Below are 13,039 nucleotides of genomic sequence, written 5' to 3' on the forward strand. Positions count from 1 at the left end.
ATGTATAGTAGTAGGAGTATAATACATAGTATTAGTATACAGTAAGATAACACTTATTACAGTAGTACATAACACTTAATACTCATTAATACTGTTGTAATAAGCTTAAATAATGTATAATAAAGTCATTATACTATGTTATATACACCTACTACTATAATTACTATATATAACTATACTATATAGTACTTAATATACTATATACAACTATACTATATAGTACTTAATATACTATATATTATATACTATAGTATATATTGTATATGTATAGTAGTAATAGTATAGTAGTGTGTATATACTAGGGATCAGTAACTACTACTTAACACTTCTCAATACTATTAATACTGTTAATAAACACTGTAAGTAGTATATTAAAACCCTGTAAATAGTATTATAAACTACTTAATATACACCTGATTTACTACCCGTAAACCCCTACTAAACCCAGACACCTAATACTATACTATATACTATATACTATATATTATATACTATATATATGTATAATATGGTATGGTATAATAGAATGGTATTAGAGAACTAAAAAATTAGATTTTAATGTATTGTCAAGTTTGAGAACAAGTTCGAATTGTGAGTCTCCGTTCAAATCAGTGACTGTGAGAATGGAATTATTTGCAAGGCCGTAAAAGGCCAGACTGTTCTTCTTTACAGACTCTGCGTACTCAGGATCATCCTCAAACTCCTCTCCGTCGTAAATGTTACTGAGGTTAAAATCAACACTGACCATTTCAAGTCCCATGGACTCCGATAACACTGACTTAACAAATTCATGTAACGTTAGATCTAGGGACTTTATTTTAACTTTATAGGACTTCTGCTGACATGTTGTACACTTTGGGTTTGGCGGTTCTAACAATTCAGGCTGCGATAACTTACCCCTAACCAACGGGTTTGACCCCATCACACTCGATTTTATCCAAACCTACACACTATTTACACACTATACACATTACACATTTTTACACTATTTACACACTATACACATTACACATTTTTACACTATTTACACACTAACGTGTCTTTTTTTACACACTAAATAAGACACGTTTACACATTCTACACATTACACATTGTTATATATGAGATACCTTTTTGCAATGGGAGTCTAGGGTGTTGTTTGATTTGAGGAATTTGAGAAGGTGTAGGAGTTGTACGACTTGAAATGACGCGACTATGGCGTTGGTGGCGGCGATTGCGGGTACAATTGCCCCTGCAATTGACTGTACATCCCAAGTGCTCAGCGGCTTAATGCCAAAGTTGATCATCCTCAAGTTAGCCGCAGAGGAGACAAAATCCATACAAACTTGGTCATTTTTTGAGAATACAAGTGATCCTAACGTTTCAGGGTTATTTAATATTGCCTCAACGCTGGTGGAAAACTGGTCAAGTAACTCTTCCATCCCCAACACCACAAACTTGTTCCTACCCCTGGTATCTTCAGAATTTAAATCGTATTCCGAATTTTTATCAATTTGACTGGCCTTACGTTTGAGTGTGAATTGGTGTTTGATGGGTTTTGGCGGGTCCCGATTAGCCCAAACCTCTTCCATTTTCTGTAAAGATTTAACCTCGGAATTGAACAGAAAGTCAAAGATCTTATTCAAATAGTCAACTACGGCTTTGTCGTCTAGGTTACTCAAGTCAGGTAATGTCGGAACTGACAGGTCTGTTAACAAGTTATTATTGTCCGGTGTGCCAAACAGGAGCTGGTATAGCATTCTAGCCCACGCTATACAATGTGTTGGCTTCTCAGGAATCTGACGAATTGAACACACCGGAATTGAACTCGTCTTTGGCAAAGGATCACACTCGTAACATTTTGTCATATCCTTCACTATAGGATACACCTGACCATTGTATCCCGTACTCCCCGATTCTATCAACGGGACTCCTATAATATGTTAATAGTAATAGTATAGTAATAGTATAGTAATAGTATAGTAATAGTATAGATATTCTAGTAATACACGTGTAATAGTACAGTATATTACAGTAGTTAGGAGTCTTATGTATAGTATAAGTATATAGTTAATTAGCTCCCTCTAGGGGTACATAGTTATGGATATATAGTTAATTAGCTCCCTCTAGGGGTATTAGTTAATTTAGCTCCCTCTAGGGGTATATAGTATTAGTTATTATAGTTATATAGTTAATTAGCTCCCTCTCCCTCTACCCTTATATTATTAGCTCCCTCTAGGGGTATATCTAATTAGCTCCCTCTAGGGGTATATCTAATTAGCTCCCTCTAGGGGTATATAATTAATAGTATAGTAAAGTAGCTCCCTCTAGGGGTATAGTTAAGAGTTATATAGTATTAGCTATAGTTAAAAGTATAGTAAAGTAGCTCCCTCTAGGGTATATAGTAAAGATATAGTAAATAGTATAGTATGGTATAGTAAATAGTGTAGTAAGTTGTTACGTGACTGTATGCAGCAGTAGTTGATGTGTGATCTGGCTTTGATATTGTCTAGAGCGTTGAGTACGACGTCGAACGGGGTTAGATCACTGGGTTCCCAAGAGTTAACGTCGCAGACTAGTGATTTCACCTCTGTTTTAGGGTTAAGTTCCAGTGCCCGAATGCGGGCGACTTCAGCCTTGTACTTGTTCACATGTTCTGGAAGGTACAGAAACTGCCGATTCAAGTTGGACACGTCAACTGTGTCCATGTCAACAATTGTCAACTTCTTCACACCAGTCAATAGCAGCGTTTTTATCAACTCGCAACCTATACCACCGGCTCCCACCAATAACACAGACACATCACTCAAATATTCATAATACTCACTCAACATCTCATTATCCCCTTTTATTCTCACTCTATTTATTATTCTATTTATTATTTCCTGTGTATTATTTCCTGTGTATAATTCTCTATTTATAATTCTATGTTACTTGGCGAATCTACGTTAAAAGTGAATTCTGTTGTATAAAAGAGATATTACGGCTTATTGAACATGATGAAGATTATAAAGTACAAATAATCATAAGGAGATATGAAAGATTTAATATCTGAGGTCAGAAAAGTAAATGACAAATTAATTCCATTAGTAAAATGCTCAAGAGTAAAGATAAAATAATTGTCTTGGGTTAGGGTAAAATTGGAATGTGTTTATGAATACTTAGATTTCATTAAGGCTTGTGGTGATGTAGAGGCGCATTTTTTAAAAAATCTTACATTTTTTAGCTTTTAATATATTTTTTAATGTACAATTGTAAAGTAAATAAATTAATGTTTCTTAATCCTTTTTTTCTGCTGGTTTTTAACTCAAATTTCGATTAAATTTAACTTCTGTAGATTATCTTTGGAAATCTCCGATGATGAACGCCAAATCAAATATTTCTTTTTTTTAAAATGAAAATAAGAATAATTTCAAAGATAAATTTATATTCCGAGCTCTGATTAAAAAATGGTTGATCACACTAAGTCCTCAGTGGCGCATTCTCTCAACTCCTCTGACGCTATTTCCTCTTCAGATCGTTTCTCCAAGACACGAACCAGGCATAAAAATTCAGACACCGCCAACCACGCAGAAGCTAAAAGCTTCTCAAACCATTCCGCCAAGGATAACCACAATTCCACGTATTTTACCCCTAATAGGCTTTATTTTGGCCTTATCTAGGCTTATTTTAGTGTTATTTTAGTCCTAAAATAGCTTTATTTTGGTCTTATTTTAGCTGTAATTTAGCTTATTTTGGCCTTATTTTAAGACTATTTGGCCTTATTTTAGGCATTTTTTAGCTATTTATGTGTTATTTTAGGCCTTAATTACCTTTATTTTGGCCTTATTTTACTCTTAATTATTCCTATTTAAGCTTTAAAATAGTCTAATTTTACCTCTAACTTAGGTTTATTTTAGAGTTATTTTAGCATATTTTAACCTTATTTAGCTTTATTTAGGCCTTATTTTAAGCTTATTTAGGCCTTATTTTAGTCATTATTTTGGCCGAATTAATCTATTTTTAGTCATTTTTAGCTGTTATTTTACTCCTATTTAAGGCTTAAAATAGTTATTTTTACCCTTAATTTACTCTAAATTACTCTCATTTTACTCCTTAATTATTGTTATTATTACTCTGTTGAGTATTTTTTAGTCTGAGAAGTGACTCGATATCTGTTATTGACTTTGATCCGACATTAGTTTCAGTGGATTTTTACTGTAATTACTGTAACCAGTCGTTGTCAGTTGGCGGTTGCAGGATCAGATGCGCTGAATGCTTAGATTACGATCTGTGTATCTCTTGCGCCTGTAATCACAAATGCACTGAACCTCACAACCTAACACATAATTACGTTCCCATCGGACCAAACTCATTTGAACTCTTCTCCGAAGGTATTTTTTACTCACCCCGTGTATATATTTTACACAATTTCTGAGTTGTATAATTTGTCAGGCTGGACGGCAGATGAAGAGTTGATACTATTAGAAGGGATTGGCAAATACGGTTTTGGTAATTGGAAAGTACCATTCTACACATTATTACACACTATTACCCATTCTTACACACTTTTATACATTTACACATTTTTACACATTTTTACACTATTTACACACTTATACATTTACACACTAACGTGTCTTATTTACATATTTACATAGTTTAATGAGTTAAATAATTGTGAAAATTTCTTAGCAAGTGGCTGAGATGGTGAACAAGGTGAATTCGAAGCAGAAGACGCCAGGTGAATGTGAAAATCACTATTACGACGTGTACATCTCATCCGGCACGTCACCACACCCAAATGTTAAAAACCTCAGAACTCCCATCGTATCTCATATTCAACTTTATTCCATTATTCCAGTGTTTAGTTAACCTTATTTATCCCTATACACTTAATTATACACTTAGTTATACATTATACACTTAGTTATACATTATACACTTAGTTATATACTATGTTGTGCATTGTGTAATGTGTAGAAATGTGTGAAGACGAGGGAATCTGTTTATAAGTATTACGACGAGGTGGCAAAGAGTCACAGAAGGTTTGAGAATCCGGATTCTGAGAGTATTGTGTCTTCTGAGGAGTCTGGGTCTCACTCGACGTTTATCCCTCCGGCGGTTAATCTGCTGCATTCTGACCCGGCTAAGGTCAAGTTTTTCCAGAACTTTACCGGGTACAATATTTACAGAGATGACCTTGAGAACGAGTATCACCCAGACGCTGAGTTAATTCTTAAGGACGTGGAGTTTGAGCCCTGGGACTCGCCGCCGGAGATCCAGTTCAAGATCCAGCTGATTGACATTTACAATGCGTTTCTGGACGAACGTATTTATCGCAAGCGGGTGTTGATGCACCGGTTTTGGAACGATTTCATGACTAGGGAAAGTGCCATGGCGAACATGACTGAGCTTGAGAAGATGCTTTACTGGCGACTGTCGCCGCTCATCAGGTTCCACTCTGAAGAAGACCACATCAGCTTAACAAAGCTTTTAATAGCCAAAATTGAGCTTGAAAAGAGGCTTGAGATTGTGCAGCAGTGGAAATCGCTGGGACTCCGGACCTTGAAGGATATTCAGGAGTTTGACCCGCTGAAGAACAGCGCAAAGACCGCTGCTCCTAAGCATTTAAATCACTTTAGCCGCGTTCCAAGCCTCTCTGCTAAGATCCTGAGAGACGGCGTAGTTCACAAGGACGAGCTCTCTGAGTACATGAACGAGATAAACGAGAAGTTCTGCAACGAGTTTTACATCACCAAATCTCACCTGGACGATATTCTCAACTCAGTTTCCAATGCGCAAACTGACACTGATTTCAACTATGAGCGGCCAATCACCCACGTCTGGGACTTACACTTTGAAGATTTTAACATTGAAAATAACGAACCTACGCCAGACATTAAGCGGTTCCCACACCCGTCTGACGTTCCCGACAACTCTAACATCCGAGTGATTCTGGACCCCGAGAAGAAGGAAATTGACCTCTCAGACATGAAATTTGACAATTTCAAGTTTGGCTCCGTACGACACAATGCACAGCAGTCGAACATGCAACTTCATGCGCAGTCGTTGTTTTACCTCACAAGGTTCTATCATGAACGCGTCAAGGTACAAAAGAACCTCCAGAAACCCAAAATCGAACAATTCCCAGCCAAACGAAGACTCTCACAACGGAGATTCATCTAACATTTAATCTCTCAAACATTTTACACATGAAATTTAAGAGTTTAAATATGAAATTTAAGAGTTTAGATAATAAATTTAAGAGTTTAGATAATAAATTTAAGAGTTTAGATAGTAAATTTAAGAGTTTAGATAGTAAATTTAAGAGTTTAGATAGTAAATTTAAGAGTTTATATAGTAAATTTAAGAGTTTAGATAGTAAATTTAAGAGTTTATATAGTAAATTTAAGAGTTTAGATAGTAAATTTAAGAGTTTATATAGTAAATTTAAGAGTTTATATAGTAAATTTAAGAGTTTAGATAGTAAATTTAAGAGTTTATATAGTAAATTTAAGAGTTTATATAGTAAATTTAAGAGTTTATATAGTAAATTTAAGAGTTTAGATAGTAAATTTAAGAGTTTAGATAGTAAATTTAAGAGTATTGTGAGATCAAAGTTCGGTGTGGAATTCGAAGATTTGTTCCTGTGAGACGTGTTTTTGAAGTATGTTTTCGGCGTTGACTTTATTGCGTTTGCAGTTTTTTTCCAGAAAGAGTGAAATGTCCTCCAGGTTATCCGGCCCGTTGTAAAAAACAGGGTCACTTTTATTTCCACTCTGAAACAACGCTATCGTCGGGAACTGGCCTAAATTCTCAATATACTATAGCATTAACTATTATACTAAGTAACTATTATACTAAGTAACTATTATACTAAGTAACTATTATACTAAGTAACTATTATACTAAGTAACTATTATACTAAGTAACTATGTGTTTACTGATTTCCATATCTTCGACTTCATTGTTGTAGGCGTCGAATGTTGCGAGAATTGGTCCGTTGGAACCCTTGAGTCTTCTTCCCATGTCCCTGAAAACACGCTTCGCCTTATGACAGTGACCACACCTACACATTTTTATACTATTATTATTATAGCATTACTATTGTTATAGAAATAGTGATAGTGATAGTGATAGTGATAGTGATAGTAATGGGAATAGAGTAAAGAGTACCAAGAGGATAGGAAAAGTACGAGAATATCATCTTTGGATTCGATGACTCTTCTGTGGAAGTCTTCGCCGACGATTGTTTTAACGGGTCCTCTATCGATGTTTTCGGGTATCGGAAGCTCACTCTTCACATAATGACTCAACCTGTCATTCTCCAAATCATCAATAAATCTGTTCATACCCTAAAACACATTTATACCCTAAAATTATTATACTATAGTATAGTAACAGTATAGTAATAGTATAGTAATAGGTATATTTAAGTAGCTCCCTCTAGGGGTATATATTTAAGTTAGCTCCCTCTAGGGGTATAGTTAAGTAGTATAGTAATACTATAGAATAATTATACTATAGAATAATAGTGTAGAAATAGTGTTGATAACCTGTTCGGAGATGGTTCCGTCTTCGATGGTGAGTGGTTTGAATTTGTAAAATTCGAGTGTGTCGAGGTTGATTACGAAAGCTCTGACGACGATTTCCTCGTAGTCTGAGTCAATTGCGAGTATCGTGTTCATCTTATTTTCCACCAGATCTGAGCCCTTGGAGTGGAGGAAAACGAGTTTCTCGCTGTGTTTCCTGGGCACAGTGTTTATCCACGACTCACTCAAATATTTCTTCAGCTCCTTATCCCTAGTGTAAATGTACACTATCGTCTTCTTCATGACCAGGAACATCGGGAGCATGTACGAGTTCGTTGAGTGGATCGGAGGAATCAACTCCTCCTTCAAAAACTCATAAAGCTCCTTCTTATTCCTGACATCGTTCGTGTAAAATGTAATCTTCGGTAACAAACTCATGTTCCTCATTATCAACAGAGTAGGATACTTTATCCCCTCCTAAATCATTATTATATTAATATTTATATGACTGGGTAAAAAATTACGCAACTCAATAAAAATTACTTGGCTGAGTAAAAAATTACTTGGCTGAGAGATTTGACGATTTGATCGGAAAGAGTTTGTTCGGGTGAGAAAAGGACAGGAACGGCTAGATCCTTTTCTGCGATGAATGACCTGACTGTTTCTACGAGTTTCGGGTCATGTTCTGCAAACAGCACGAGAACTTGCACATGTCCTGAGGGTAAGGATTTCTGAAATGACTTGAAATTTGAAAGATCCTTAACGCGCATCTCACACACGTTCTGGTTACTTAGCCAGCTCATGATATACCCAGGGTTAATAGGACCATCGTATTTCTTCGTTTCCCCGTCTTTGACATAGGTTAACACCGGCTCCAGTGATGTTATATTCCCGTCAAACGCCGTCGAAGACTCAACAGTTATAAACTCACACTAAATTTTATCCAATAACTATATTTATCTATGTGTATATTTATCTATGTGTATGTGTATCTATGTGGTTAAGAAATTGTATACTTTTTGATCGTGAGAGAGAAGAGTTGAGACATTTCTGAAGTCGTTGATGGCTCCGGTAGAGAAAATGAAGAGAGTTGGATAATTTAAAACCACTGGGATGCGTTTGGCTTTCTTTACGTAATCTTCAAAATCCGACTGTGCGACTTCAGGCACTTCCTAAGCACATTGTTATCTTAACTGTGTTATGTTATAATTAGGGAAGTACCAGAACAAGGCCTGCCAAGGCGGATTTAGTGTAAAGCTTAATTACTATGAGGAAGATAATTAATTTACGGCTGAGCTTTGTCATGATGAAAAGGTGAATTTTTCAAAATTGTCACATGTAAACAGTTAAAACTAAAAATCATAAGTAAAATTAGCGATAATACAAAATATAAATTAAAATCAAATAAACAACTGGTTTCAAAATTTTCTAAACAGTACCCACATTACATATTTAAAATTTATTTAATAAAATGTTTTAATATTAAACATAATTCAGTAGTTTTTTCACAAAATGTGCTAAAATTTGAAAATCCATACAATATAAGCACTACCAATAACAACAACAATAATAGTGTTGACAATATTTTACAATGTTGTTAAATATTTAAATGGCGCCTAGAGATTCAGATTTGTCTAATAAATTTATTGTGACTAAGAAGATTTTCATTTCAGTGCTTCCAGACTCGAACGCTCTGATCCCTGAAAAATTCCAAACTATCGCCGAATCCGACCTTCCTTCCAATATTTTCCTCCTAGACACTCCCGAAGATGATAATTCCTGGTTCAAACACATCAAGGTACAATATACACAGTTTTTAACCACATACATATAATTGTATAGTATATAAAAATGTGTAATACTGTGTAATACTGTGTAATACTGTGTAATACTGTGTAATACTGTGTAATACTGTGTAATACTGTGTAATACTGTGTAATACTGTGTAATACTGTGTAATACTGTGTAATACTGTGTAATACTGTGTAAAACTGTGTAAAACTGTGTAAAACTGTGTAAAGATGTGTAATACTGTGTAATACTGTGTAAAAATTGGTGTAGGTATGTAGGAGTACTGAATTGCTTGAGGAGGCTTGTTCTTTATACCCAAAGTACTGGAAGGTGTATTACCGTCACGCCTTGTATTACATATACAAGAACGACACGCACAGGGCAAGTCAGGTTTTCACCGAGGCGCTTAAAGTCCTAAACGACTACGGTAATGATTTAGTAACTAATTATCTTCAGATTTACACCTAAAGTTCCTGCTGTTTCTTTACCACACAGCCTCAATTCATGAGTATATACACTCACTCATCAACGCCATTGAAATGGTATTTTTTAGTTAATACCCTAAAAATTAGAGTATAAATTTGTAAAATTATACTATAAATTGTGTAAGAATGTGTAAAAAAGACACGTTAGTGTCGAAATAAGACACAGTAATGTGTAAGAATGTGTAAAATTATACTATAAATAGTGTAAAAATGTGTAAAGTACTATAAATTGTGTAAAAATGTGTAAATAAGACACGCTAATTAGTAAAAAATGTGTAAAAATGTGTAAAAATGTGTAAAAATGTGTAGTCTGGGTTGGATTATAGATCGGATATAATATGGCGTGAGTGGGCGTTGATACTGGTGAAGATATATAACTGCAATTTGCTATCACTGAATATGACGTCTGGCCTATTGCCAGACTTGTTCTCGATGGTATTTTTGCACTTTAATCTCATTTTCAGGACCCTAACGTGTTGAAAACTCCGCTGATCCCAAGTGACACTGAACAAATCGCTTTCAGGTCACCTGCTAATTTTGACAAGGATAAAAGAACTTATCTCACACTTTACGGCGAAGTTAACGCACTAAGGAATCTTTTCCACAAGGTTTCACAGTTTACTCAGTTATTACACTATTATACTATTATTACACTGTAGAATTATCTTACATTAGATATTTTACGCCATAATGCATGCGATAATGTGTTTAGTGGTTGAGAACGCCGACGAATAACATGAGATCGCTTTGGGACGCGTATTCGATATTTGAGAACACAATCGACTCTAGTGGCACTTTATCCACTAAACTCCTCGGAGATAATAAAAATATCATCAACCTCTCAATGAGAGCCTACGAAGTATTTTACTCCCAAAAATCACACCATCAATTAATCAATTAATTAACAAATCTAATTGATAGATAAATAAAATTAACGTTGGATTAGAGAATAACTGAGTTATATTCGAAGGTGTATCCGATAAAGGCTGCGTCGTATGAGGGAACGGTGTCATCAAATTCCGGTGTGCAGGTGGCTATAGACAACTGGATGGACATAATAAAATACGAAGAAACAAATCCTCTGGAAACTGATAGACAAAGTCTTATAGAACGGGTCATTTTCAACTTTGAAAGGGCACTCTGCCCACTCGTCTTCTCCAGAGAAATGTGGTACAAATACTTCCAGTTCCTACTCTTCTCAGACCGAAGATCTCAAGGTATTCTCATTTCTATACTATACCATACTATATATACTGGGTAATGTGTGTAGGGATTGAGAAGTTGGAGTTGGTGTTGAGTAGCTTTTTGCGTGACGACGGTACTGAGTAAAATTAATATAATTTGTAGAAAAGTTACGATTCGTGTTGGCGTTGTATTTGGACGAGTCTGGTGAGCCTGAAAGGGCGCATGAGCATTTCGCAATGCTTGTGCTACCTGGTCTTAGGGGTAAAACTGACCTTGATCAGGACCTAACCGGCGAGCTGAAGCTGAGAAAACTGCTCCAGTGTAAAGACTTCATGTCCCACGAGAAGTCGGAACTGGGCGGGATAATACATTATTTGAACTTTATTCGGAGGGAGAAGCACGTCAGTGAGTGGCGGGAGGAGGTGCAGCTGATACTCTCAAAGTCCGACCTGAGCTCGTGGGACCTCTACTGGTACGCAGCAAGCACCGAGATGAGGTGCTTCAAAGACTACGACAGAGCCATTCAAATACTCAAACAAGCACAAACCAAAATCTCATTCAACTTCAACTACACACTACTCTTCCTCAATACCATGCTCAACATCGGAAAACACAATGGTAATAATTATATTATTATATATAATATTATACATATAATTATATAAATTGTACAAATAATATAATTGTGTGCAGATGTGAGGGTGTTATTGTCGGAGTTGATAGTTGGGTCGTTGGACAAGAGTAGTAAGATAACGGAGACGGACCGGGGTCATTTATGGAATTTCTGGCTCAATATGGAGTATTTATACGGCACCGCAGAGCAGTTTAACAAGGTTAAGAGTTTATACGTTTCCTCGATGATTTCAGCCAAGTTGTCCCTGGACACTTTCACGGAGAAGTTTACGCAAGGCTCCAGGCCAACTGTGTTTGCACTTTACTCTGACATCACAGAAGCCTTTGAAAAAGCCTCAAATTCTAAGCGTAAAATGGCTCAAGACCTGGGCGCAATCGTTGAAAGTAGGAGGAAACTCTTTTGCTCCGGAATTGATTTCGAACACCTTGATAATATTTTCAAGTTCAACATCACATTTGGTACTTCATATTCCGTTGATCACAATCCTACGAATATTCATACTAATCATGTGTCCAACACTGTGTCCAACACTGTGTCAGAAACTTCTAATGTTAATGTGGAACAAGACCAACAGGACAGTGTTGACTTGGACAATGTTGATTTGGTGGATAATGCTGATTTGTCCGATGTTGACGAGGCTAGTAAACTACCCAAAAGGATAAATCCAAACTTACAGGATAACCCTAAACTAAAAGAATTTACACATGAACCGCGGGAATATATGACGGTGATAAAGTATGGAACAAAGATTTGCAGGCCGAATGTGTCAAGGCTTTCGGAGATTGAGCCTAAGATGACGACGTCTCTGGAGTCTTTGGTTCAGCTGCACGGTTCTAAGCGACCAATTCTGCCCCCAAAGTTCAGACCACTGGACTCTACGGGGACGCCTTGCAAAGCGCTGTTTGACTTCATAAGACTACTCCCGTCCTCAAAGGATAATAAGTTCTCTAACCTTTACGTTAACACTGAGTCAATTGACTACCTAATACGCACAGTGGAGAATATGGACCTAGGAAATATCGAAATCGACCAGTACCAACCACTCCCAACAAACCTCTCAAACCAACTCAAACAAACCGTAACAACTTTCTATTTATTTTTATTACTTTGAATTATTGATTTATTGAACTTTTTATTACTTTTTCTATTGAATTTTATATTATTGATTTATTGATTTATTGATTTATTGATTTATTGATTTATGGTTTTGAGATGTTGTAGGATGAGACGTTGAATGAGAAGTCGTTTGAGTTTAACCAAGGACTTGAAAATATTCTAAGATTTCTACAGGTAACTCTTGATACCACACTCTGAGTTATTTACATTATGTACTGAAAATAAGTAAAATTGAAAATTTACAGGACAATGCGTTATTTGATGAGAGGCCCGTAAAGAAGCCGAAAATCGCAATTTAACCTGCAATATTTAATTTTTTACCTTCTAAATATCAT

General features: G+C 35.8%; 4 protein-coding genes across 4 annotated transcripts; 2 read left to right on the forward strand and 2 right to left on the reverse strand.

The window, feature by feature from the left end:
• Window positions 1-532: 532 nt before the first annotated feature.
• On the reverse strand, window positions 533-3,119 carry UBA2 (ThiF family protein; the record flags this gene model as incomplete). Its single annotated transcript, XM_061304923.1, has 3 exons — window positions 2,441-3,119; window positions 1,110-1,912; window positions 533-943 (listed from the first exon to the last, which is right to left on the reverse strand). The coding sequence occupies exons 1-3, from the start codon at window positions 2,811-2,813 to the stop codon at window positions 533-535; spliced, it is 1,587 nt and encodes a 528-aa protein (XP_061161500.1). The 5' UTR covers window positions 2,814-3,119.
• On the forward strand, window positions 3,076-6,170 carry ADA2A (Transcriptional adapter ADA2a). Its single transcript, XM_760562.2, has 5 exons — window positions 3,076-3,601; window positions 4,114-4,352; window positions 4,414-4,481; window positions 4,654-4,821; window positions 4,942-6,170. Exons 1-5 carry the CDS (start codon window positions 3,429-3,431, stop codon window positions 6,145-6,147), a joined length of 1,854 nt encoding a protein of 617 aa, XP_765655.1. The 5' UTR covers window positions 3,076-3,428; the 3' UTR covers window positions 6,148-6,170.
• A 333-nt stretch (window positions 6,171-6,503) lies between these two features.
• On the reverse strand, window positions 6,504-9,043 carry PDIA4 (Protein disulfide-isomerase A4). Its single transcript, XM_061304924.1, has 7 exons — window positions 8,715-9,043; window positions 8,510-8,665; window positions 8,057-8,425; window positions 7,518-7,970; window positions 7,138-7,316; window positions 6,906-7,030; window positions 6,504-6,769 (listed from the first exon to the last, which is right to left on the reverse strand). The coding sequence occupies exons 1-7, from the start codon at window positions 8,796-8,798 to the stop codon at window positions 6,576-6,578; spliced, it is 1,560 nt and encodes a 519-aa protein (XP_061161501.1). The 5' UTR covers window positions 8,799-9,043; the 3' UTR covers window positions 6,504-6,575.
• On the forward strand, window positions 8,919-13,033 carry CSTF3 (Suppressor of forked protein (Suf) family protein). Its single transcript, XM_061304925.1, has 12 exons — window positions 8,919-9,291; window positions 9,555-9,711; window positions 9,741-9,826; window positions 10,079-10,204; window positions 10,234-10,377; window positions 10,482-10,628; window positions 10,716-10,986; window positions 11,040-11,087; window positions 11,117-11,572; window positions 11,648-12,666; window positions 12,810-12,878; window positions 12,950-13,033. Exons 1-12 carry the CDS (start codon window positions 9,103-9,105, stop codon window positions 13,001-13,003), a joined length of 2,766 nt encoding a protein of 921 aa, XP_061161502.1. The 5' UTR covers window positions 8,919-9,102; the 3' UTR covers window positions 13,004-13,033.
• Window positions 13,034-13,039: the final 6 nt, after the last annotated feature.

The sequence above is a fragment of the Theileria parva genome, chromosome 1, assembly GCF_000165365.1.
Source record: "Theileria parva strain Muguga chromosome 1, complete sequence, whole genome shotgun sequence".
NCBI classification, from domain to species: domain Eukaryota; phylum Apicomplexa; class Aconoidasida; order Piroplasmida; family Theileriidae; genus Theileria; species Theileria parva.

What these genes read in the sequence shown, in the direction of transcription:
- ADA2A (XM_760562.2), top strand. Translation starts at nt 3,429, where the DNA reads ATGGTTGATCACACTAAGTCCTCAGTGGCGCATTCTCTCAACTCCTCT. An exon ending in AAGGATAACCACAATTCCAC is followed by an intron (nt 3,602 to 4,113) that starts GTATTTTACCCC and finishes AGTATTTTTTAG; the next exon opens with TCTGAGAAGTGACTCGATAT. An exon ending in ACGGTTTTGGTAATTGGAAA is followed by an intron (nt 4,482 to 4,653) that starts GTACCATTCTAC and finishes AAAATTTCTTAG; the next exon opens with CAAGTGGCTGAGATGGTGAA.
- PDIA4 (XM_061304924.1), bottom strand. Translation starts at nt 8,798, where the DNA reads ATGACAAAGCTCAGCCGTAAATTAATTATCTTCCTCATAGTAATTAAG. An exon ending in CCTTGGCAGGCCTTGTTCTG is followed by an intron (nt 8,666 to 8,714) that starts GTACTTCCCTAA and finishes CAATGTGCTTAG; the next exon opens with GAAGTGCCTGAAGTCGCACA. An exon ending in GTACTTTTCCTATCCTCTTG is followed by an intron (nt 7,031 to 7,137) that starts GTACTCTTTACT and finishes AAAAATGTGTAG; the next exon opens with GTGTGGTCACTGTCATAAGG.
- CSTF3 (XM_061304925.1), top strand. Translation starts at nt 9,103, where the DNA reads ATGGCGCCTAGAGATTCAGATTTGTCTAATAAATTTATTGTGACTAAG. An exon ending in TCATCAACGCCATTGAAATG is followed by an intron (nt 9,827 to 10,078) that starts GTATTTTTTAGT and finishes AAAAATGTGTAG; the next exon opens with TCTGGGTTGGATTATAGATC. An exon ending in CAACATCGGAAAACACAATG is followed by an intron (nt 11,573 to 11,647) that starts GTAATAATTATA and finishes AATTGTGTGCAG; the next exon opens with ATGTGAGGGTGTTATTGTCG.